This window comes from Gadus macrocephalus, chromosome 12 (assembly GCF_031168955.1).
Source record: "Gadus macrocephalus chromosome 12, ASM3116895v1".
In the NCBI taxonomy this organism is placed as follows: Eukaryota; Metazoa; Chordata; class Actinopteri; order Gadiformes; family Gadidae; genus Gadus; species Gadus macrocephalus.
This window is the reverse complement of record NC_082393.1, coordinates 4,549,958-4,574,925: the sequence shown is the minus strand read 5'-3', so window position 1 is coordinate 4,574,925 and position 24,968 is coordinate 4,549,958. Positions and strand designations below refer to the sequence as shown.

The 24,968-nt window shown below is 44.8% G+C and overlaps 4 protein-coding genes across 8 annotated transcripts in view; 3 read left to right on the top strand and 1 right to left on the bottom strand.

Annotated features, from left to right (window-relative positions):
- Window positions 1-1,977: 1,977 nt before the first annotated feature.
- fam43a (family with sequence similarity 43 member A) lies at window positions 1,978-3,922 on the bottom strand. The gene has a single exon (XM_060066712.1). It carries the CDS (start codon window positions 3,727-3,729, stop codon window positions 2,662-2,664), a length of 1,068 nt encoding a protein of 355 aa, XP_059922695.1. The 5' UTR covers window positions 3,730-3,922; the 3' UTR covers window positions 1,978-2,661.
- Window positions 3,923-6,050: 2,128 nt separating this feature from the next.
- On the top strand, window positions 6,051-13,385 carry lsg1 (large 60S subunit nuclear export GTPase 1). Its single transcript, XM_060066732.1, has 14 exons — window positions 6,051-6,300; window positions 6,554-6,680; window positions 6,810-6,930; window positions 7,064-7,150; window positions 7,471-7,557; window positions 7,660-7,720; window positions 8,012-8,188; window positions 8,453-8,809; window positions 9,260-9,361; window positions 9,466-9,609; window positions 9,965-10,088; window positions 10,515-10,594; window positions 10,868-11,041; window positions 12,694-13,385. Exons 1-14 carry the CDS (start codon window positions 6,199-6,201, stop codon window positions 12,895-12,897), a joined length of 1,947 nt encoding a protein of 648 aa, XP_059922715.1. The 5' UTR covers window positions 6,051-6,198; the 3' UTR covers window positions 12,898-13,385.
- Window positions 13,386-13,856: 471 nt separating this feature from the next.
- Window positions 13,857-18,267, top strand: tmem44 (transmembrane protein 44). Of its 5 annotated transcripts, none has more exons than XM_060067592.1 (10): window positions 13,857-14,148; window positions 14,248-14,371; window positions 14,475-14,565; window positions 14,779-14,939; window positions 15,171-15,257; window positions 15,588-15,761; window positions 16,282-16,419; window positions 16,766-16,840; window positions 17,069-17,218; window positions 18,006-18,267. In XM_060067592.1, exons 1-10 carry the CDS (start codon window positions 13,988-13,990, stop codon window positions 18,153-18,155), a joined length of 1,311 nt encoding a protein of 436 aa, XP_059923575.1. In that variant the 5' UTR covers window positions 13,857-13,987; the 3' UTR covers window positions 18,156-18,267. The 5 variants fall into 5 exon arrangements, 4 of the variants coding, with proteins under 4 accessions (XP_059923575.1, XP_059923578.1, XP_059923577.1 ...); XR_009528444.1 differs by having other exon boundaries at window positions 13,859-14,148; window positions 17,047-17,218; window positions 18,006-18,134; XM_060067594.1 differs by having other exon boundaries at window positions 13,863-14,148; window positions 14,779-14,927.
- A 1,657-nt stretch (window positions 18,268-19,924) lies between these two features.
- The window catches only part of atp13a3 (ATPase 13A3), a 37,791-nt gene continuing 32,747 nt past the window's right edge, over window positions 19,925-24,968 (top strand). Inside the window, exons 1-2 of the mRNA XM_060067905.1 lie at window positions 19,925-20,135; window positions 24,479-24,553. The gene's annotated coding sequence lies outside the window, so the exon portion shown is untranslated. The remainder of the gene's footprint in view (window positions 20,136-24,478; window positions 24,554-24,968) is intronic.

Genomic DNA, 24,968 nt, shown 5'->3' with positions numbered 1-24,968 from the left:
GCCTCCCACCGCCGCCGTAGGCCTACTGGCAGGGAAGTGAACACTGTGTATTTCCACAGTTACGCTGTTGCTATTTCCGTGTGCGCGTCCCACGGGCGTCGTAATGAGCTTCGGTGGAGTTGTTTTATTGCAACTTACTGAAACGGATATAACAGTAAAGCAGGGGGCTGAATACAGGATCGAATTGTGATTGGTCCGTGTTGGTTTATAAATCTCCCATCTGCAAAATCGGTTCACTTGTTTCAGTTAATTGGATTGATTCCTTTCAGGGACCAAAATAATGGTTAATTCTGAAATGTAGTTTATATTCGCAATGTGGTGATTTTCCTTCTAAACATGCGATATGATTCATGAAGACCTTATAGATGAAGTGACACTGCATTATTAAAAGTGACACGGTCCGACGAAAAAAAATGAAACCGCCTGGATTTCACCTTCACACACTCTTCCTGCCGCGTCCTATTCACGCACTATTCTTAGACTTCACCACTGAGGTGCTAATACTCAGCTAGTGTGTTAACGTTCGGCCCTCTGACACTCTGTTCAGCGGGAGAGAGGGGAGGGAGAGGGGGAGGGGGAGAGAGAGAAAGAAAGTGAGAAGAGATAGAACGTGAGAGAGAGAGAAAGAAAGTGGGGGAGAGATGGGTGACAGAGAGATGGAAGAATCCGTTTCACCACTTCTCAAAAGTGGTCCTGTCTAACTCAATTGGTTAAGCATGACATCACCACTATAAGGTTATAAAGGGTTTGATGTAGACCTACAACCGGACCCCCCATGCTGAAACATGCATACACTCACAGGATTGTAAGAAAAAAACTCAGTCAAATACAATAAATATATTATCACGTTGGAATATCAATATCATCAATACACCCAACTTCCATCGGTGGTGAAAGCAGAAACCTCTGACACGATAGACTTCTCATCAATACTAAGCACACTGTAACGGGACACAGATAACGAAGAAATGCAACTTTGTGATGTTCATATGGTGAGGCAGGAGCTATATGCACACGGCCAGCTGGCCGGACTGTATGGGGCTTTTTAGTGGAGTAGTTTGAGAAGGAAATTACGTTTCCAGTGCGAGTGTGTTCGGGGCTTCAGTCACAGTGACCGCAGCAGGGAATAGCTTGGGTCTGTTCTTAGAGATGACAAACTGTTTTGATCCCTGAGAGAGATGCAGAAATCGTTGGCAGAGAACAGTTGTATTTTTCTCCTTTAGTTATTTTTTACTGCTCATTGCTATTACTATAACGTTATTTGTGTGTGTCACACTTTATCCAAAGGTACTCCAGGGTAAAAGTATGGGGTAAAGGCTGCGTGAAATAGAAATGGGAGCTCGGACTGTTGTTGGGAATCAAACTACCTAACACAAAACAAACTAGACGCGCAGTCCCATGTGTTTTGTCGTATAGGAATATGAAGCAGATTCGGGGGTCTTGGGGGGAATTCACAAGTGGTACAGAGAACATCGTGTACAGCTGGATGGAAGGAGGTCATGAGGGCAGATAGAGGAACAGTCAGCAAGTTTGTCTGCGAGAGGAGCTATGACGCGGTCCTCTGCTTTGATGCGCTGACGTGCTCTACATCATTAGGGTATTCTTATCTTTGGATAATGACAGACAGAGGGGCGGATTCCCTGCAAAAAAGTGGTGGAACGTCTTACCCCCATGGCCTATTGGAGTTCAATGGGCCTTTCATGGATTATTGTGCACATTTCGAGAACACTTTGGGGCTTTTGTTGTCCACCTGCACATGGTATCCAATCAGTGTCATGGTACATGGACGTTATTGCATTGAGATGTTGTGAGTGTGTTTTTTGTTTGCTTGTGTGACCATGTGACATTACGCTATCCATCATGCATCTGACCTCATTTCTGAGACTGCGATAGGAACATCGTTACCATGCCGTGGTAAATTGGCCTGCTTGTGCTCCCACGCAACTCTAGGCACGCACATAAAAACACAACACGTCGTTATATTTCTCATTTCGTTTTTTATTTGTCATTTTGTGAGGTTGACATAAACCGTTTCTCTTCTTCAAAAAAATAACAAATATGTATATACTCATGAATCTGACTTTGTACATCTAAATACATTAGGTTGTTTTTCTTTTGCACAGCAAAGATATGACGTTCATGTTTATGACAACATTCCGCGAGGAGTTATTACAGGGCAAACACAAAGCCTAGTACTCGACTTAATTCCACAACAGTGCAAAAAAGAAAAGTTAACGTAAAAGCCCCTCGGCATGTCAATTAACAATGTCTTATAGGAAGAACTGAATCCGTTGGAGACCGTTCTTTAACAATCGAGTGTCTTGATTGAAGTTGAGGGTTTGAGTCATTGAACACAATATCAACGTTGCTACCAGAGAGCCAGGTTGGGTAAACAAGTTTTAACCTAATACAAATCCTCTTAATTAAAAGAGGTGGAATTAGTGTAGAGCAGACGCACGCAACGGACGCGCCCATATATGGGTTTCATCCGTAATCTCTCGAACAGACATGCACTGTGTTTAACTGCTGGTTATTGACCATTCAGGTCTTTGATCCTTTTCTTCAAGTTGTCGAGGCACAGAACATAGTGGAAAAGCAACAAACGAAAATGTCATCACGGAGACTCAAATGTCTCCATAAACGGGTAGCCCAAGTCTCTTTTTACGCAATTTCGTGGACCTTTGACTCCTCGAATCCATGCGTGAAATGGTTCGTCTCCTGGTTGCTCTCTATCGACGACTCGCTGCCCGTGCTCTCCCCGGACAGCAGCCTGGTGACCCGCAGGTCAGCCTTCAGTGTTTGCACGTCGTTCCCTATGCACATCTCCCCCAGGTCGTTGATCATCTGCGACAACTCCTGTTTGCCATTGTCCACGCAATCATCCTCCGTGTCCAGAATGTCCTCGCACTCAAAATGCATCGCCTTCTCCTCCTCCTCTTCGCCCACCAAGTCCTCCGTGATGGAGCCCAGCTTTGGCGCGCTCCGACTGCGCTCCACCGGGGGTTTGTAGTAACACTGTCCGTTCAGAAGCTTCCGCAGGGGCACCAGTGGGATGGTCTGCTCCCCGATCAGCTGCTGCTGCTGGTGCCTGGCGTCGTCCCGGCGCTTCAGTCTCTTGAACTCGGCCAGGGCCGTGGCCGAGGTCTGGTACAGGAGCAGCGCCATGGCCTTCGCCTTCTCCGGCTTGGACACCAGCACCGCGTGGCACCTCAGCATCACTGCCTTGTGCTTCATCTCGTGCCTGTACACCCACGCGAAGATCCTGGGTAGCCTCGGGTCGGCCACGCAATACGTTATCCGGTGAAGCAGATACAAATGTCCAGGTCTCCGTGCCTTGTCGTCCACGTGCACCATACGGATGCCCTGCGAGCTCACCGTCAGCTTCATCTTGGTGCCGTTCTTGCCCATCTCGCTCTTGCCCCAGATCTTGCTCACAGCAACGTCCGTGCAGCCCTCTCCCTTGGATTGGATTGTGGTCGCGTTGCCCAGGTACAGCACCGTGTAAGTGGGGTCCTCGCTGGTGATCTTCACCTTTTTCCTCTTGGACTTGAACATGCTGCCCACCCGGTTGAGGGCGCTCTCCGGGCACGACTTAGCGAAGGAGGTGAGCGCCGAGTAGTTGAGGCTCACGGCATAGCCCTTCTGCTGCTTGGACTGCTTGTCTTCCTCGATCAGGTCGAACTTATTCTTCTTCCAGGGCAGCATCATATGCTTGCTTCCAGTCAACATCAATAAAGCCTAGTTAATTTGCTGCTCAGTGCGTAATTATCTTTGTTAAATATCAGCCAATCCACGTAAACGAAGTTGGCGGGGTAACAACACTTAATTTATCCATCCTTCTTGTTGTTTCTTCCCATTGTAGTGTTTTCCAGAGTGAACATGTTCGACAGACAGCTTCTGTCGTCTGATATCCTGCAGACTGTCCTCGAGGTTTATATACGAGGGACGAACCACTCCGGTGTCTGCGGGGGAGATGAGAGCGAGAGGCGGGCGAAACCAAAAGTGGAGCTGATGCTTGATACGCAGTCGTTCTCACTGTGTTGCATGCGCGGAAGAGCGGTTGACGCCGATACTTCTTTACAAACCGGACCATGCTGAACAACTGGCTTACTTGCACTGTTAAATATCAAGGGGTTGGTAACAATAAACAGTACAAAAAATAATAATATTAAAAAGGAATGATTGTAAAATAAACATGTTCTTGGTACGTTTCCTGTGTTGTCTTATGCCGCTTTTCCACTGCATGGTACCAGCTCGACACGACTCGACACGACTCGACTCAGCTCGCATTTTTTGCGTTTCCACCGCGGTACCATGGTATCTGGTACCTGAAGTGGCTGCTTTTTCTAGTACCTACTCGCTCTAGGTTCCAAGCGAGCTGAGCCGATGCTAAAAGGTGACGTCGGCAGACGGCCGGCGACTGATTGGCCAGAGAGTGTGACGAAGTCACGAGAGCGACATGGCAACCATGCTGGTAACATCCATAGCAGCGCGCAGCCAACATGTCCCACTTCTCCAACTTCTTCAACATGCCAGCTAATAATAGTAATGCGATCGATGTCCTCCATTGTTGTTATGTGGGTTCTGTCCATGTGTGGGTTGCGTATTTGTTGTTTGCGTCGCGTACACAAATACGTCACGGCCCTTTCGCGCAGCCGACCCCGCCCACGTCCAGGAGGTACTATTTGCGGTGGAAAAGCACCCGTGCTGCTACCGTGTCGAGTCGTGTCGTGTCGAGTCGTGTCGAGTCGAGCTACATGTGCGGTGGAAAAGCGGCATTACAGTAGATCAAGTCATCAGGCATCACAATTCCTCTAATATTGAAGGCCAGTGGTCTATTTATTAACACTACACGACACAAACAAGATATATTTGTTAGTTGGAGCATTTTTGTATTTTTTCTTCATGCCCTTTATGATTAAAATAGCTTATTATGCAGTACACATCTAAGTTTTCGAAATTATAGAGAAAATAGACAGCGCTATAAAAGGTCTGTGTCACCCTCTACCGGCTGTCTGCGTGCGTGATTTCTTGTATTTTTTTTGAATGGGGGGGGTGTAGTTGCTATTGACCACCTGCCCCCCCCCCCCCCCCCCCCCCCCCCCCCCCCCCCCCTCTCTCTCTCTCTCTCTCTCTCTCTCTCTCTCTCTCTCTCTCAAAAAAGGTGTACAATTATGAGTTAAAAGTATAAAAAAATATTTATGCATATACTCAAAATATAAAAACTAAAATGTATACAATCTAGATACACAGTATTTACATTGTGGAGGACGTATGCAATAGTGTGATCATTGTGAACAGACAGAAAAATATGTTTTGTATATTGTTTATTATTTACAAAGCTAGCTAGTTGCTAGTTGTTGGCAGGCGAAACAAACATTGCAACAGGTGAAAAATAAGGAGGTCAAATATAAAATGTTAAATTCATTATCTATGTATATATACATACATTTTATTTCGTTAAATATTTAAAGTCAAATTTGGCATACGATAAAAAGGCGAGTATCAACAGATAAAATAAAGTTTCATCTAAACAAAATTGTGCTGGTTAAGGTCCAGTGGGATGAGTCTGTTCATGGGGAGTTTGGGGTCCTCGTCTGTCTGTCTGTCTGTCTGTCTGTCTGTCTGTCTGTCTGTCTGTCTGTCTGTCTGTCTGTCTGTCTGTCTGTCTGTCTGTCTGTCTGTGTCATTATGTTAAATTAGGTTTAAATTCTGCTTTCTATATGTATCCTTTAGGGGGTGTTGCCTCAATTATTCTGGTGATGGTGGTATTTGTAGTTGAGAATAAAATAAATTGAAGACGAGCTGTAAAGAGGAACTAATATTAAAGGTAAACATGTTTTTCATGGCATATTTAACAGCTGAACCGGCATTTGGACCGTACCATCCTTAATACGTTACTTTCTTTTAAATTTGAGTGAGAAGCGCATTACAAGTGCATTTTATCATAAATAATTGTATACGCTTAACGTGTTTATACTTGTACTTGACAAAACTGGTCATCTTATTTATGGCCAAGGAAAATCACATTTGTTCGATTAAAGACATGACCACATAGTCTGTTCCATTTCACTTCCGGTTTTACGACAACAAGGTTTTTCCACATGTGGAGAGAGTAACAGAAATTAACTTCTGTTTGAACTGAGGTTAACTTGCTTTTCATAACAAACACTACCGGGCGGAAGGTTATACTACACTATGGGCAAAAAGAAGACGGGAGGGGGGCCTGGCGGACTCGGGAGGTGTCTGATCAAGGAGAGGCTTCAGGCCAATCGTGGACACAAGAAGATCGACACCTGGGTACGCATCAAGGCGATGGCTCGTTATAGGATGGTTTCACGGCAGCCTATATGTTGCAGTTGATCTATCTGGTGGTTTAACGTGATGAATCTATTCGCATTAAATATAGCGATGCATAAAAAGTCTCTAGCTTGAAGTGTTGTTTAATCTCGATTAATTCACGTTAAACTCATCCCAGCCCTTGTTTAAGTGTTTAGTCATTAGATACATGTGATGTGACATTCTAGTAATTCTTCGTATTTTTTTCTGTCAGCTTCACACTAGTGAACTTAACGATGGCTATGACTGGGGTCGACTGAACCTGCAGTCAGTTACCGAACAGAGTTCCATGGATGACTTCCTCGCCACTGCCGAATTAGCAGGCACAGAGTTCATTGCTGGTAAGCGATGTTTTCCTCTTTCTATTAATAGGCACTCTCTCGTATCACTATGGCTAGTAAACAAAATGCACCTTTCCTGCCGTGTGTGTCTGTCTTCACGTCCTGTCATTTGCGATGTTCGTTTCTCAGAAAAGCTAAACATTAAGTTCGTGCCGGCGGAAGCCAGGGCGGGGCTACTGACCTCAGAGGAACGGGCCAGGTTGAAGAAGGTGCACGAAGAGAATAAACAGCTCCTCCGCATCCCCCGCCGGTAAGCTGACCAGAGCAGCAGACATCTCGCTCGGTGGCATCCCCTGTTTTGATCCCCTTGTGACTATATGAGTTTGATAATGCTATGCTTTGAGTCTGATCAATGATGAACGGTTTACTTTTGCGGTCTCCAGCCCAAAATGGGACGAGAACACCAGCGCTGAGGTCCTTCAGCAGGCGGAGAGAGACAGCTTCCTGGAATGGAGAAGGGAACTCGCAAAGTATGTGTTTCATTTGGCTTGATTTGTATTTCCAGTCATATTATTGTATAATGTATTGGCTTTGAGGTGGCCTGGGCAATTTTGTTATTTATTTGTTTTAGGTGCTTTATCTTGTTAGTTTCAGAAAAACGTAAACGGGGCAGTTGGGCATAAAAAAAGCAAAGGCAAACATTTGAATGCCCATCGCTATATAATGATATTCATTAATAATTCCCTCACATTATTTAACCCCGCCATATCTAATCTTAAATTCCATACAACTTCACTTAACTAAGGCAAACAAAATGAAAAACAACTGTCCCAATCCATCCGTTTCTAAGGCTGGAAGAGGAGCAGAAGTTTATTCTCACGCCATTCGAGAGGAACCTTGACTTCTGGAGGCAGCTGTGGAGAGTGATCGAGAGGAGGTAAAGTGGCTGCACTCCACATTGGGGGACAACCTTAACTCCCTTGCTTGATTTAAAAATGTGCGACACCAAGTCTAACATCATTCATGTGTGTTCCTACAGTGATGTCGTTGTCCAGATTGTTGATGGCAGAAATCCTCTACTGTTTCGTTGCCCTGATCTTGTAAGTGGCAACTTTCAATCTCAATTGATTTTGGGACAGATACCGAAATTAGGGAAAAGCTGGAGGTTGAAAAGTGGAAGAGTTGAGGTCTTCCAAGTATGCTGTTAAGTATGCCTACCCTAAGTAGAATTCAGCCACTTTATGGTCCCTAATTGAAAACATTTGAACCACCAGTTTTAGCAAAGTAAATGACACTCTTTAGTTTCTTGTCCAATGTATGTCCTACACTATTACCCACAATCAAAGGAACCCTTCAAAGAAACTCACGCCTCCCTCTTTGGGGGCTCATAGGAGGCGTATGTGAAGGAGGTGTCGGAGGACAAGGTGAACATGATCCTGGTGAACAAGGCGGACCTGCTGACCCGGGAGCAGCGCGGCATCTGGGCCAGGTACTTCCAGAAGCAAGGCATCAGGGCGGTGTTCTGGTCGGCCCTGGCAGAGGCGGACCGGTTGGAGGCGCTGGAAAAGGTGGGCGGGAGAGCCGATAGTTATAAGGATAAATATTATTATAAGTAAAAAAAAAAAAAAAAGAGAAAATCCACATCAACTGACTTTGTTTTAGTGTTGAGGAGAGCTCTAGAAAACGTCTTGCTCTAACATGGTCTCCTATCTGTTGCAGCCTTTCATCATATGCCACGCCCACCATCTCTTTGATAAGATACACGAGGGAAGCTCTTGACTATGGGGGATTTCATGTTTTCATAAGTTAATGCGAATCTAAATGTGTCACAGGGAATGGAGGTGGAGGAGACTGAAGATGCAGTGAGTGAACCGGAAGAGGAAGAGGAGGAGGAGGAGCAGCCCAGCGTGGCTAAGGAGAGTCAGCAACCAGAAGCTAAGGAGGAGGAGGAGGAGGAGGATAGTATGGATGAAGATCCGCGGGAAAGGGTAACGGTAGCAGAAGAGGACTGGCAGACCTGCTCGGAAGGCGATGACGAAGAGGAGGAGGAGGGAGGGGCGGCTGGTCCGTCGAATAAAGACGGCTTCCGCAACTCCAGTCGTCTGCTGCACAAGGACGAGCTGCTGGCCATGTTCAAGATGGTTCACACCGGGAAACAGTGCAGAGAAGGACAAATCACCGTGGGCATGGTGAGTGCTACAATGCTACAACAGTAGGCCTGTGACTGAAGGCTTTTAGGGTGGCGGTTAATGGTTTGCGGAGATGTCTTTTTGTAGATAGAGAGACTATTGATGTGAGAGCGCTGCGCATTATTCTCTTTTCTGTTTGCGTAGTTACTCTTCATGGCATTTTCTTGGATTCAGGATGTCTGTGTTTTTAGCATTGTGTGTGTGTGTGTGTGTGTGTGTGTGTGTTTGGTTATGTGTTGTCAACTGTCCTGGTTTTGTGGGAATAATTTGATTTATTAAGGTTATTACTTACATTTTCAATGGAATAGCAGCTGAAATTGCATCCATGCATCGCCTTAATCAAGTCGATGTACTGGAAACACAACATCATTATGTTTGAATGTCTCTCGCTTTATAAAGAGGAGTTTGAATGGGTTTGTTTTAATATGTAACAATAAATCTGTTGAACAGGTTGGATATCCCAATGTGGGAAAAAGTACAACCATCAACACAATCTTCAGGGACAAAAAAGTGTCAGTTTCTGCCACTCCCGGTCACACCAAGCACTTTCAGGTAAGCCGTTCGCTCCATGGAAAACCCTTCTCCAGTCCTGAGATACAGCTTCGTCTGTTGCTTGACCCTTGACCTCTGCGGTGTGTCTGTTTGTTTGTGTATAGACTCTGTTTGTGGAGCCTGGCCTCTGCCTCTGTGACTGCCCGGGTCTGGTGATGCCCTCCTTCGTCTCCACCAAGGCTGAGATGATCTGCTGTGGCATCCTGTCCATCGATCAGATGAGGGACCACGTTCCTAGCATCTCCCTCATATCCTTCCAGCGCTCAACCTTCTGTGGCGGTTAAATTGAGTGTTGGCTCCCTGCCAAATGTCATTTCTGGCCACGCATTTTCAGACTTACTTTTAGGATATAGACGTGTGCCAGTGTGACTGTGACTGTCCGTGACTATGACCTACCGTGGCTCGCCAATTTGACCACAGAATTGTCCGTTACTGTGTGTGCCTGTTCGATAGTGTCTAGGAAGTAATCGAGCTCTGTCACGGTCGCTGACTGCAGGCTCAGTCGACCCGAGTCACAGCCGTACACCAGTGAGAGACTGAGCTATAAAAGTCAAATAGGAAAACAGTGTTCTTTACTTCGACGGCCCTTAACCGGGTGCTCACGTGTGTCAAACCATCCCGCGCCACGTCATGGAGAGAACGTACGGCATCAACATCATCCGGCCCCGGGAGGACCAGGACCCAGACCGCGCGCCCACCTCTGAGGAGATGCTCAGGGCCTACGGATGTAAGAGCCTCCCCCCCCCCCCCACACCACACCTGAGGGACCCAACCCCAGAGTGACCCAACTTCTCAGTTCCTTACAGTCAACTAGAGAGGGGCGTTGTCGTCTGCTGTACGCTGCAGGGCCAAATGCGATCGTTCAAGATTTGTCCCTTCTGTGTTCAGTTAAAAGTTTTCTACGGAATGGAGATGATTGATTGATATATACGTTAATGTCCCAAAGGGCCATTTTTCTTGGACTCGGCTGCATACCGAGCACAATAAATAACAAAGCACAGTACAGACATAAAGCAGAAATAACACGCAACAGACTGACTGATAGTTTAACTGACAGAACAGACAACCCCCCCCCCCCCCTCACCCCATATGATGCGAGATGAGCTCTTTAGTCCTAATGCAGCTCCAAGCTGACCGTCCTCCTGTCTTGCAGATATGAGGGGCTTCATGACGGCCCACGGACAGCCCGACGAGGCAAGATCGGCCCGCTACGTTCTGAAGGATTATGTCAACGTAAGATCCATGGAGTGGATACTGTTTTTATCAGAAATGTCAAAAAACATTGTTTTTTTTTATGGTTACCGCCTATATATAACTTGCGATAATTAATATATTTTTTAAATACACTGTTAATCTCACTCATATTCTCGTTGTGTTATCTCAAAGTCCTGGGTTCTTAGGAGGGCAGAATAGAGTTGAGGAACAGCATATAGTGAGCATGGCCTCTATCCCGGGCAGTGTTAATGACCACTCGTGTGTTGTTGTGGTTGTGTGTGTCCCCCACAGGGCAAGCTCCTGTACTGCCACCCTCCACCACACATCCAGGCTGCAGACTTCCAGCCCCAGCACAGAACCTTCCTGCCCACGGACGGGGAGATCGACGAGTCCTCCAATCCCAGCTGCAGCCTGAACAAGATCAGGAGGATAGAGAACCCTGTGGACAAGAACTTCTTCAATCAGGTATGCCTGGGGCTCGTGGATCAGCATAATAGACAGTATCCATCGACCCTTTTTAGTGCAAAACTGAAATGAAGAACAGGAAGAAGAGATTGTGGTTGATTTTGATGTCTGCATCAGAGAGAGGGTGAAGCTTCTCAGACACATAGTATAACTTCCTATGACATTATAAAGATATTCAAAGGTATCGACAGCAAAACTATTCTTACTGTCATGGGATCCCTTTCGTCTACGTCTGTTGTGCTAGTTCCCAATCAATTCCACACACTGTACCTGTACAAAAAAAATAAGGATGGGTTAAGGTGCGGCCACACCAGACGCGTATCTCGCGTACTTTTTTACGCGAGATGCGCGCGTAAAATGTTGCTTGACCATTTTGTGTCAAAAATGGTCGCATACGCGCAATACGCGCTATACGCGCTACACGCGCTACACGCGCTATACGCGCCCCTCAACCTCCTCTGCCCCCAGAGGTAAGTTGCTGCTGGTCTCCCTCGGGGGGGACAAAGGGGTCGAGGAAGGACAGGACCCTAGTAAAATGTCCACGTGTCCACTCTCCCTGCCGCTGACCCGCTCTTTTTTTTTTCCCCTCCTTTTCATTCTTTTTGTGTCTCATGTACCTGTCCCTGAGTGACTTCCACCTCCTGCGACATACGTCCACTGACAAGAACATATATACATATTAAGTTGTGTAACCTGACAAGCGGGACAGTCTGTTGTAGTAGTATCACTCAATATTACTGCTAACTGGTGCTACCGCTAACCGGCGCTAACTTTTTTCATAGTAGAACACAACCGATAGCTGAAGCCAAGCAAAATACACACACACATTATTCACTGATCTTACCAGGAACGCCAATATCCTCTGCCACGTCGACCCACGCCCTCTCTGTTTTTTTCGGCCGCACACGGCGACGATGATATTTTGATCCACCTCCATTTCTGTTCGTGTAGTGTCTGTAGTGTTGATCAGCAGAGAAATAGTCCGCCAAGACGTTGAGGTTGCTTAGTAACCAGAGACTCTGTCCATGCAAGTGAACGGAGCGTTCCCTCTTCGTCCCTAACTATCAAACCAAACATCCTTCACATTCACCGAGCGAACATTATGAAAGTAAAATGCACATTTCTCGCTAGAAATGTTTCCATAAAAGCATTTAATGGCGTAACAATGTTACTATTTCCACACAGAATAAAGAAAGATGTCAGCCGTATGCTTCTGTCCAAGCTCACTACTCTCTGCCAGTGACGTCGGGTCAAGCTCAACGCTGATTGGGCAACACGGCTAATCGTCATGCGTATGAGCGTAAAAAGTTAAATTTTTTTAACTCTTGAAATGTACGCGATATACGCGCTTTACGCACGTATAGCGCGTAAATATACGCGCCTCATACGCGCAATACACGCGTAAAATGTTGCTTATACGCGTAATATGCGCATAAACCAATGGTTCCCTATGGAAAAAATGGCGATTTCATACGCGAAGTACGCGAGATACGCGTCTGGTGTGGCCGCACCTTTACACACTACTTGAGTAAAAATAAGCAAACTTTGTGTGGTTTTAGATTTCATGATACATTCAACGGTGCGAACACACGAGGATTGACATCCACCCACCCGTGCCTAACCCTGTCCCCACCTCCTCTGTCTTCCTCCAGGAGAACGTGCGTGCGCTCACCAAGGGCGTCCAGAACGTCATGGGCTACAAGATGGGCAGCGGGCCCGTGACCCCGGGCCAGCCGGGCCACGTGGGCCCCGGCCAGGTGGGCCCCGAGGGCGTGGTCGGCAAACCCTGGAAGAAGCACGGCAACGGCAACAAAAAGGAGAAGGTCCGCAGGCTCACCCGGCACCTGGAGGCCTGAGCCGGAGGAGGCCCGGCTGAGGGCCTGGTTCACCCAGAGGCCATCTTCAGCTCCCTCCCCCAACCTCCAAGCTAGTGATTAGCACCGAGTTGGAACCAAAATGGCCCCTATGTGAATAAGCCCTAAACAAACTGTTTAAAATTAATCATGGATCATTTCAGATTTAATGGGATGACTGTATGGGAGGGTTTAGATGCAATTCCAAAGGAATTAACACCAGCCTAGGTCAATGCCGGGCTCTTTGAGTGGTTAAAGGAGAGGTTAGAGGCTACAGGTTTCCATAAATAGTACATTATATATAATGTACTGCCCTTGATTACTGATAATGATCCAAACCATCATTTTCATCTCGGCAATTTCATAGCTTGTCTTTTCCCCATTTTCTTTCTTACTAGAAAATTAAATGTTGATTTTTCAGATTAAAACAAATGCTTGTATTATTCATGTACAATATTTAAGACATTGGAATAAAACGAATTTGTTCTCAACTGCAGACAGTTATTTGAATGCATATTACCCAGCTGAACCCCAGATTATTAATAAAATAAACGAATTGCTATATTGACAAAATAATAACGGCACAAGTAATGTGCTGTATTGAAGGAACCGGCTGGTTTATACAATTGCGTATGTAGCCTACTAAATCGGAAAATGAAATAAAAATATCTATCGTGTATTCTTCTGGGGCTGTACACTGTTTGACTTGTACTCCACTATTTCCTGTACAGTATCATATAGTGTGGTTATTCAATACTCATTGTCAATTTCTTTGAGAAACTGTCCGCAAGTGTTTTTAAACTTTTTACCCCTCATTAAATCACATTTTCTGTAAGTAGGCTATCTTTTCAAATAACTGCAGTTTAATTTAATCGTTTATATGAGGTATTATCAAAAGTAGCCTATAACTATTATTAAAAATGGAAGTTGATTATACAGTTGCGCTCCTGAAAGAGCTCTTCTGCGCAAGTCCCCTCATCAAGCAGATTCACAAACTGCGCACCTGTGGCTCCTGGCAGACACGGCGCTTGATGCTGTCTTTTGGGCGGCACGTCAATGGATTTAACTACTATTCGCTATTAAATGAAGGAAAATGAACGACTTGACCGACAACCGCATTCATAACTTTCGTTCTTTATATCAGTTTTGCGTCGAGGCGATAACAACCTGCCTCTCGTTCAACGCTGACAAAGCGTGTGTCCCCTTCGCACTCTTTGCGTTGTCTGCACTACTGTTATTTACATCATGTGTTGTGTAAGTAATTGCTTTTTTTTTATCGTTTCTCGCCCATCGATTGCAGTGGCAATAGACACAACAATTGAGAAAATTCAGATCAGTGGTTTCCTTCCTCAGGTTAATCCATCAGCGATGCACCGTGAGGCAGGGGAACACTGGAGCAGTGGTCGCCATCTATTGCTTTCTCGGCAACCTGTGCAGCACTATCGGCGCGGTTCTTTCTCAACAGCTAGATATCCAGGTACATGATCGTTTATATTTAACCATCTCAAGCCCAATTAACTCGTAAATAGTCATACAGCATCGGCACACCATCTGACTACTGTGCAACCCACTTTCTTTAGATAGTGTTTGGTGTCTTGACTGTAGCTGTGGATTTTGTGAACATTGTTTCCATCTTCCTCACGCTTTATATTTGCTGGAATTCAACCAAAGGTAAGCCCGGAGCGCCAGCTCCTCCTAGTCTTTCTCATCTTTATGAGCCTTATGTTCTTTGAGAATGTAACCGTAGCCCAACCGCATTTAAGCAAATCAGTCACTGGACATTTTGCTTGTCAGGAAAGTCATAGTGATAACAAAACGAATTTACATCAGCGTCCAGTTTATTCACTCTTAGCTACTCATCGATTTTCTTGTGTTTGTCCTCAGATAGGAGGCTTAGGATAATCAGGAGACGACGAAGGCAGCATCTCCTCTGTATGTGTCTGTTGATGGGACTAGGAGGTTATGCAACCAGTGAGAGCATCCCAGCATACAGGCCCTTTGCACGAAGAAAACTACTTGATACCTTTCTTCAAGCCAGTGTGTGGGTGTGTGCTGGATATATAATGTGGAAAATAAATGGCAATAAAAGTGGCAAACATAAACCTAAGTGTTTCTTCACTTTTGGAACGGTGTTTTTCTTTTGTATTTGAAATTTGAATATGACATGACAGGTGGTATTTCTGGAATCTGAGTCTGTTTGTGAATCATTTGGCTGGCCTCCATCATTGTCATTGTTCAAAACAGTGTTAACCACAGAATGTGCTGTTCTTCCTCAGGATAACACACAGGTCTTGGGTTACACTCTGGGCATGATCTCTCTCGCCATAGTCTGCACCTCCAGATTCCCTGCCATCAACCGAGCAGTAAGACACCGTGGAGCTAACTTGATTCATTTTTGAATGTAGATTTGTTGCAGATAAAAGGGCAGACATATGAAACACTGAACATCATAAAATGGAAATGGGAGCCACAACAAGTACGTCCCGAAAAACGACATAAACAGGACAGAGTGCAGACTAACAATAGAAATCAGAAAGGAAATGTCATTTTATTATATTTGATTTGATTCATAATGTCCCAACTTTTTAGAGCTGCCATGGTCACATTCCATGTTTCAATCTTAGCGTGAATCAGAATGAAATGTTGGCCATCTTGTAATGGCATCCTTTATGCTCCGTGTGTTCTGCGTCCAGTGCAGGAGGGAGAAGGTCTCTCCGGCGGCCGGTGTCTCAGCAGTGCTGTGCTCGTCGACCGGCCTCCTCTACATCTCCGCCCTCCTGCTCTCTGACCCCGTGGTTCCCGGACTCTTCCTCAAGGCAGCGCCCTGGCTGCTCTCTGCCCTCTGCGGCGCCACGCTGGACCTGCTCGTATCCTCCTTTGGGGCTCAGATCTGTGGTATTCCTCTTTGGACCGTTTAGGGGGCCCATCTCAAATATCTGCAAAGATCTTCCCTCGGAGTAAAAGTCGCAGAATGCGAGTTTCGTGCCATGCATTCAAATCGTAAGCGGCGCACATTTAGTGATGTGTTTGCCATGGCCCTTCCATGGATGTTCTGCCAGAGAGACTAGCTCTTCAAATCACTTGTGTGTGTGTGAACGAAACAGATCTTCAAGACCGGCACTTTTTAAGCAGACGCTGTTATCCAAAGTGACTGACAGTGAATTGAGAGGAGGAAGGGTCTAAAATGTTTTTATATTGTGTCGTTGTAAACCAAATATATTTGGATGTTTGCTTTTTAATGTTTATGGTTGCTTCGAAATGAGTGCCATTGACATGTCATGATTGCATTTTACACTACTGAATAATGTATATTAATGTGAAGGGTTTATATGTCGTTGACTGCTTTCCATATTTTTGAGTTGTTGGCCATTAACCTTGAACTGTTAGGTTCTGGTCATATTTTGGTGCCGAAAAGGAGCCAGACGGAAACCTGAGAGGATCTCACTAGACACACAGAGCCTTCTAGAGTTTCCACACTTTCATAAGAGACATGGCAACCAACTGAAAAAACACAGAAAACAAGAAGCAAGTTCCTATTTTGGCCCTTTCGTCTCTTATCCTATTTATTGATGCATCTATCGATCTCTTTTTGGATTATTTCCCAGAATCTCATGATAATTCAAAAGAGGTCAGTGAAAGGTTTGATGAGGTCTCTTTTAGCCAAGCTTTACTTGCTTGTCATTTCAGTTAAAATATGGCTTACCTTGTTTGGGACTAGAGACGCCAGGTTTGAGATCACAGATAAAGGTCTCGAATGTAAACAAGCAATGACTTGTTGTGTTGCAGTTCACTAACAGGTTATTGCTCTTCATGTTCCTGTGATCTTTTCTCCATTTTTCTCTCGCTTGGATCTCAACGTGGTCTTTCAAAGAAGAACAACAGCAAGACACCAAAGACCGCTGAAATCGGCCACTATATGGACGTCAGTGTTCAACCTGCAGTGAAAGTACGCCAAATATGTCCTTCATTTTATCATTTGAATACTTTTCAAACTCATTTCTTACTACTCTATACCATTTATTAATTGTCCAAATCAACTTGCATTCAGAACTTGTCATCAAGCAGCAGGTAGGAAGCTAGGTGTTTTGGCTCTTGAATCTTGTTGACACTGGGAATCAAACGGAGGAGCTTGGTGCCTTTCTCTTTGTGTAGACCACATTGTGTGTGTTGGTAGGAATGCCGAGAGGACTTGATGCTATCTGGGAGAGATAACTTGGCGACTGGGACTACGAGAGGAGTACAGCTGGTCCAGGTGGCGAGTGGGGGGTCTGTCTGCTCCTCCTGCACCTCCTATGACTCCTCGTCCTACAGCTCCGACCTGGAGGTGAGTCGATTACTCAGAATCGTATTTATTTATTCACGTATGTAATATATTTTTTATTATATATTTAAAATTATGAATTATTATTATTCAGATTCACAGACTCTAGCTACTGCAAGCATAGTCCTACAATAGTCAGGGAACCTGGCACAACCAGTCTCAAACCAACCGATTAAGGTATTTGGTTTGATTTACCACTAGTGTGCCAATGACATAACATATTAGATAATTAGTGGGTATTGAAGGTAAAAGTTAACAACAAAAATAGAATTCAATGACTATATTGGATATAAGATGCAATATCCACAGTTGTACACTAGATGGTGGTATAATGTTAACCCAACAGCTAGGCAAATAACAGTTGTTGGAACTTGTAGAACGGGATGTCAAATATTGCACTTTTTTTTTACCCTTATTGCTTCACTACTGTCAAAAGTTGAGTCTTTCCTAGATATGGATTTTCACATGGTTGCCTTAAAAACCGCAAGGTGTTATCCCATGTGGTGGCAGTTTCAGTTTATGTTTGATCCCAATATATTACAACTTGCTCTGGGGTTCCTACAAGTAGGCTGTGGACTTTGGGGATCAGACCCAGTGCCTTTCAGCTGAAAGTGATGAAATACCATTCCCACGATACTATCTTGCAACTAGCTACTACTATCTTGAGCATGTTAGACGGGACGGGTGTAGTACATGATGTGAACGTTGAAAGAATGCGCTGGCCCATATCATGTGATGGCCACTACGCTCCACATGCGCTCTAAATGAAAAGATTGCTGTCATGTTTCAGTGGGACTTTGAGGAGGCCAGAAGCTGTTGGAGTGAACCACCATGGAGAACGGAGGAGGGGGATGAGTTCCTGCAGGATTGGCCCAAGAACCCTCCACCGTTTGTGGCGAGCACCTGCAGCGCTTCTGACTTCACAGAGATGCCTCTGTGAAGTGGAGGACGGGGAAACGGCGTTCCCCTCAAACGCCGTATCAAGCTCCATCAGTAATAGGCTGGTCATGTGAATAGATAATGTAATAAATAAATGAAGTGACAAACATAAACTGTGTGTGTGTGTGTGTGTGTGTGTGTGTGCGCAGCATGCACTTGCAGGGAGCGTGCTCTTTTGTGTTGAACAGAATTGAAAGGCGCCAGAATGGCTGCTGATGATTGTGGCGGTGACTCCATTTGCTGTCCCCACAGTTCAGATGTCAGGACATGTACACCAGCCCCTCCCCCATTATGGCCACGCAATGCGGCTCAATGATCGGAAGGAAGACATCCAAACGCCCTTATCAGTCCGCTTTGGCCTCAGACCCACCCCCCCCACACACACACACGAACACTGCCCTCTCCCATTCTGCTTGGGGAGGTTTTTCAGGTCACATCCTGCATTCTGTTGGTCATCAGTATTTATCAGGTCTAGACGAGGCGACAGGCCTCTGCCAAGAGCCTGCCAAGGCGATAAACAGTAATCTAATGGGGCCTCGACTTCACCCCCTGTTCTCTGCCTTCCGCATACATCGCATGTTGTCCTGTTTCATGAGTTATGGGTACAGATTGCATCAGGGAACTTTATTTTTTTATGTTTTGATAATGGGACAATACACCGCTTGAGGTGAAATGTTCAAGCCGGTCACCTTCATACCTTTTACCGAATCATCAACATGTCAATCTGATGAAACATGGTTTTGAACCCACGACATACTTGTAGAGATAAATTGAATATGGGTTTGAATTGCGGTTTAAAGGGAGACAGTCTTGAGTCATATGATAAGGATTAAATGTGTTCCATTTGGACATCAGTTTTTAACCAATGAAAATGCCCAACAATGTTTTTCTTCATGAGTCAGTAAGAAATATGACATCATCCAAGCAGAAATGTGATTCAAGTCCAAAATTAAAACTTGTGCACACTGGCCCTCTTACATTAAGGGTGAAGTCTTCTGTTTGCAAAAGACTATATCTGCAAAACAACTGTGTTGAATGATGAGAATTTGTGTTGTCAGTGATAAATAACAAGCTAGAACCCTACTGTGTCTGGACTCTGGACAGGGGGGGTCCGGCTAGACACGGGTTTAATCCCTATCCCCTAGTTCAGACTCCAAACACAAGGAAAACAAACTCTCCCATCCCATATTAACAGGTGGAATTCTGTTTACACAAGTGACAGAGAGAAAGGATTAGGACATCTGAAGCCGCTGGGGAGAATAGGCCTTTGTGTTTATCTTGTCGCCTTGCTTACGTCAGAGGAGAATCACATAGGCCTTGTTTGATGCATTGTAACACGCTGACCATACCATGCAGGGAATTTTTTCCTCTCAGGTTGTATGAGCAGAGAGGGGATGCCTCTGTGTAAATGTTTCACTAAACTATACAATAAGGCTCCAAAAAAGATAAAAACAGCACAAATTTTTGGGTAAAATCTATTTACAATTGCTATATATCTATATAAAATAGGTTGGCCCTATGTGTTTACATATGACATTTTATCATTTATTATTAGAGTTTTAAAAAAAAATTAAGTATATTTTATATATGTATATATTTTTTTAATCGTCATATTGCTATTGCATTGCAGCCTTACGTGGGAACCGTGCATGGACGTAAAGTATTCAAGCCAATAATGTATAACGGCATCCATGCATTGGCGTAGCAGTGTGGATTCGCTGCGGACTACACGCTTCTGATGTCACATCCTACTTCCTCTCGTGAGCCAGTTCAAGGCAGTTCAGCCCTCCACGACTCAGACGCGTTGTACCGAGCTGTCTGTCAACGTCGAGCGCCTTCCCCCTTCTTCATTCTTGTGAGAGAGAAGAGAACATTTGGGTTGTAATTTTTCCCTCTTCAACGACGTCTCGCTTCAGATAACACCTGCTTTCGTCTCACCATGATTTTCAGCTGATCTTCAAAGTGTCCGGGTGGTTCTGGGGTAAGTGAATACAGGGGATGTCCATCAGCCATGTGTAGCATAGAGCCACACACACGTACACACATATACACACACACACACACACACACACACACACACATAGACACACACACACACACACACACACACACACACACACACACACACACACACACACACACACACACACACACACACACACACACACACATACGCTATCTGACAGATAGCTATCAGTATGGCCAATTCATTCAGTAAAATGAAACACCCGTTAGGAATTTGTTTGGGTGGTGACTGCCTGTTTAAAAATGACTGGAGATGACATGCGTGTGAGTGTTTTGCAGCCGCTGCCTTTTTTAACATTAAAGCGTGGCTCACGTTGGCTAACTGTTAGTCAAGCCGCAATAACATGTCATCATGACTGTCTGGTGGTAGAAACACTTCACCTGCTTACACGCATGTGTGCTGGGAGGCAGGATTGTGTTGCCTTTATTTCCCCGTCTGCTATTAGCATCAGATCTGTCAGCCTCCATTCGTTTCTCTATGATGTGACCCAACTATGTTCTGGTGTGTTTATAGTACTTACTACACGTTTGGTTATCAGAACGCGGTCTGTAGTTTATTTGGTTTCATTCTGTTATCTGTGAATGTGCTTGTCACATTACTCGCATTTAACACCGCTACACAGTAGGCTATATGTATCTCCCAACATCAAGGAGTTGACCAACATAGGCCTACATGTGGCTGAATAACTGAGACAGGGTCATTTCTACCTACCTTGTTGGCGTACTTTAATCATCCCTAAATTATCTTTTTTTATTATTATTTAAATGTCCTACTCTATAGCCTAGTAGCGTGATTTATGTTTCTCAATCGAGTCAGGCGATCACCTCTCAGTGGCTCTCACTCAGCGCTGTCAACAAACACAGCATGGTGGATTGTATTTAAATGTATCAACATTCAGTTGATACATTTGAGTTCATTCGTTTCTTTTTTTGTTACTTTGTTCATCTATTCTTGAGTCAGGATATCAAAGGTCAAACAACGTTTGCTTAACTTCTCCAAAAAAAGCTTTTATTGTTTGTCAGAAGTCTTCTTGGCCTCCATCTGCTTGGAGGGATGATGACTGAAAGGGAAATCCACTTCTAATACAATGTTTTTTTTGTACAGAATTGTAAAGATAGATTTTTTTTTTATTAATTAGCAACAAAAATAAAGGAACATTAAGCACCGGGTGTGCTAATAAGGAAACCTATCAAAATGAAAGTCAAATAAAGATGTCATTAAGCATTTTGAAAACAGTTTCAACATCAGCTTTTGATTGATGCTAGAGTTATGGTAGCTTTTTGGCTGCCCAAGTCAAAAGCTTCCCAGGTTCCCTTGACTCCCTTGGTGCCCTATTAGGATGAGATAGAAAATACTTCTTAGTGTCTGTCTGTTTCTTGCCTTTTTTTTGATCACAGGCATCTTGGAATTAAGTCTCTTAATAACAGATTAGCCTTGCTGGCCTGAGACCCACCATCTGTGTTTTGTTTTCGTTGGCTGAACGACCAGTCATTTCTCTTTTATCTTTTGACAATTGCTTTACTTTAATGTGTGTGTGTGTGTGTGTGTGTGTGTGTGTGTGTGTGTGTGTGTGTGTGTGTGTGTGTGTGTGTGTGTGTGTGTGTGTGTGTGTGTGTGTGTGTGTGTGTGTGTGTGTGTGTGTGTGTGTGTGTGTGTGTGTGGTAGGCCAGGTTGATAACTAAATGTCCAATTTGTTTAGTTGAATATTCTCTTGAATATTCTTGTATCTGCTACAATTTCTTTCTCAGTAAGAAAGCAATGGCCACTGTGTTTAAGGGCACTGTGTTTAAGGTCATGCTGGTTAGGAGTGTGAAATCATCAACTGCCATGCTGCCGCAGGCATAGGGCGTAACAAATAATGAATGCCTTATGTATCTCAGATTAAGTTAAAGGCTCAGCTAAACCTCAGTCAAGTATCTCTGTTGTTGGTATGTCCGATGTTTCTCAGGGGTGTGAAACGGCCCCAGGGGTCAACAAAAGTGGGCGTGTGTATATAAAGTGTAGGACTAGGGGGCCCTATTTCCTATTTGAAGAGACAATAAATTTCCTTCAGGTACATAATCACGATAATAACAGATTTTCCTCTTAACCTCTGAACCTTTGTCCCCTCCACAGGGTGAGAAAGAGCCGAACTCTTGGTGTTGCAACATTTTTAAACCTGATTTACTAAAGTACAGGTGCCTCCAGAGTCGATTTCCCAGGCGATTGTGCTAAAACCCTGCAGGCCTCTCACAGACAACCCCAAAGACCAGCAGTCTGCGATGAAAAGCCTGAGATGGTTGATCAGGAGCTGTGACGGGGAGATATCCTAACATGGTGAACTGAAGATCCCCCATAGCTCCCGGCAAACACGGTTCTTGTGGTTCATGGTCTCCCCCCCCCCCCCCCCCCCCCCAGCTCCCAAAAGCACAGAAGAATCCAATTTTTAATAGCATCCCTATGAAAGTTGGGCCAAACTCATATTGCCAGAGGCTTTATACAGACCCTTGCTTAAATGTCACAGTAACAGCAAGAATGAATGGCTTTCATTTGTTTAGAGAATACCGCAACGCTCCCCCGCAAGCACCCTGTGCCACGTCAGATCACAACAGTGGCCACGTCAGGTAACAAACTTGCGAAACTGACTGCAACTTAAACCTTGAACTCGCCTTGTAAAAGGAAGTAGGCATGCTGCAGCATCGTATATGGCATTTTTAGGTATACCGACTTCCAACGGTTAAGGCACACATTCCCACACCGACGGCGGAGTTAACCCTGCACCGCTGCTGCCAGCTCGTCGGGGGCAATTAGGGTCAGGTGTCTTGCCCAAGGACACCTCGGCACTCAGCTAGGAGGAGCCCGGGGTCGAACTATAAACTTGGTTACCAGCCAACCGGCTCTACTTCCTGAACTAAGCCGACCCCACACTAAGTCTCTTTTGGGAGGTCAGCAGTCTGATATCACCGGTCCTTGACCACGACACCCAACTCCCCTCAGCTGTGGTTTGACTCGCGCCCGGTCGCCACCCACTAATGGTTTCTTCACTGATCCCATTCTCCACGTAGCTCATGACGCTGAAGACACAGGGATTCAGAAGGTTGACCAGTGGCCAGCAGCTGCTCATGGGGTTCTATATATAGATGAGGAACCACTGATGACCTCGGATGGTCAAGTGGTTTAGGACGTTTGTACCCCAATGTCCGCCTGGCTGTCTGGAAGCATTCATGAGTAAGATGCCCGGTGCCCACCCCCTTGTCCAAGGTCACATTTATGTCTGGACTCCGCAGTGGCGTGTACCTAAATAAAATGATCAACCATATGTTGGTTAAGATGGACCTTTTATTAATACCTGGAGAGAAATTCAGGCGTTAGAGCAGCAATGACTATGAGAATGAAACACAGGACAGCTACAGGTCAGAGTACAGACCAAAGCAAAATAATAGGAATAAAAATGTAATCAATAACTGTATGTATAGTCTTTCTATCAATAGATGTACACATGTGAGTCCAAGACAGATGCAGTAGTTAAGGGTCTAATTTGAGGAGTAGGCCTTCAAGGTCTTAACGTTTTATGTTGTTGGTCAAGCTTTGGTTGTTGAGCCGGATGGCGACAGGCCCAATGAACTAACTCGCACTCTGACCAACTGACAAGGCACTTTGTGGTTTGCGAAGGAGGGATGTGTCGTCGGCTGAGCTGGTGCCTTGTCTTCCCTGGCTCACCATAGCGGGGAGGAGTTTGTCCGGACAGCGTCCAGCTTCCTACTCATCCTACCCTCCGCAACCTCCTCCAGATTCTAAAAGTTCAGCTCCGGCTACGGAGTTATTCCTCCGTACCAACTTGTTCAGTCTGTTAGCATCCCATGAGTTGATGTCTGAGCATTTACACTATTGATATTGTACTTAAAAAAAACTGTCTAGCATGCATTCATCAAATATAAACTTTAAAAAACACACAATATCAGAGGCAAATATTCTGAATATAGTTTTTGTTGTGTTAACTGGCCTCTTACATCAAATTAATAACTTGCAGCATTATTTGACAGATAGATTTTTGCCTCTGTCGAAATGCATGAGCTGCTTTTTTTTAAGCCTTTTTGATCAGGCTGTAAAACTGCAGACTGACAAACCTGTTTCTTATACCTAATTCACGTCGTTAAGGCCACATTCATGATGTGTTTATCATTGTCTATTGTAGATTTTCAGTGTAGAATATTATGGTTCCATTAGATTCCGTCAAGCCACCTGAAATTCCCCTCGTTTTTCATCAAGCTCCTTGTTCCTACTGACTCTATGGGTCTGTGTGTTATTCTTTCTCCCAGGGATCCAGGTTGGTGTGACAGAACGAGCTTACTGAGGGGTACTGCCTGAGAGCAACAGGGACCCAGGTCCTCAAGGTGGGTGTGCATAGAGAACCATACTATGAGGCTCCTGTCCTTTAACATCCTGTACTCGTTAAAGTTAGGGCCAGGGGGACTCCATCTCTGATTGGTAGAGCAGCGGCAGGTAAGTTACTAGATTTTTTTTTGGAAGTGCCAAAGAAGATTTGGCTCTTCTATCAAAGATTATGGTTAAAATATGCTCTGGAAGTGACAAAAAGCTTTGTTACTGGTTGACAAAATATATTTATATTATATGTTCACTGGCCATACGTGCTGGGGCAGTTGGAAGATGTCAATTGTGTTAAAATATGTTTGCTGTTCACCGGGAAGGGGAACCAAGTACGTAATCAATGGCGTTCTTGAAGTCACGGGGCGTGAGTCATAGCTTCTGTCTCTTCTCTTCTTTTTTTTTAAACACATTTTTAATACA

Bases quoted from the DNA above. Each gene is read 5' to 3' on its own strand.
- fam43a (XM_060066712.1), bottom strand. From the start codon at position 3,729: ATGTTGACTGGAAGCAAGCATATGATGCTGCCCTGGAAGAAGAATAAG.
- lsg1 (XM_060066732.1), top strand. From the start codon at position 6,199: ATGGGCAAAAAGAAGACGGGAGGGGGGCCTGGCGGACTCGGGAGGTGT. The intron at 7,151-7,470 runs GTATGTGTTTCA...TCCGTTTCTAAG, and splicing joins TGGAGAAGGGAACTCGCAAA to GCTGGAAGAGGAGCAGAAGT. The intron at 10,595-10,867 runs GTAAGATCCATG...TGTCCCCCACAG, and splicing joins TTCTGAAGGATTATGTCAAC to GGCAAGCTCCTGTACTGCCA.
- tmem44 (XM_060067592.1), top strand. From the start codon at position 13,988: ATGAACGACTTGACCGACAACCGCATTCATAACTTTCGTTCTTTATAT. The intron at 14,372-14,474 runs GTACATGATCGT...CACTTTCTTTAG, and splicing joins CTCAACAGCTAGATATCCAG to ATAGTGTTTGGTGTCTTGAC. The intron at 15,258-15,587 runs GTAAGACACCGT...TTCTGCGTCCAG, and splicing joins TCCCTGCCATCAACCGAGCA to TGCAGGAGGGAGAAGGTCTC.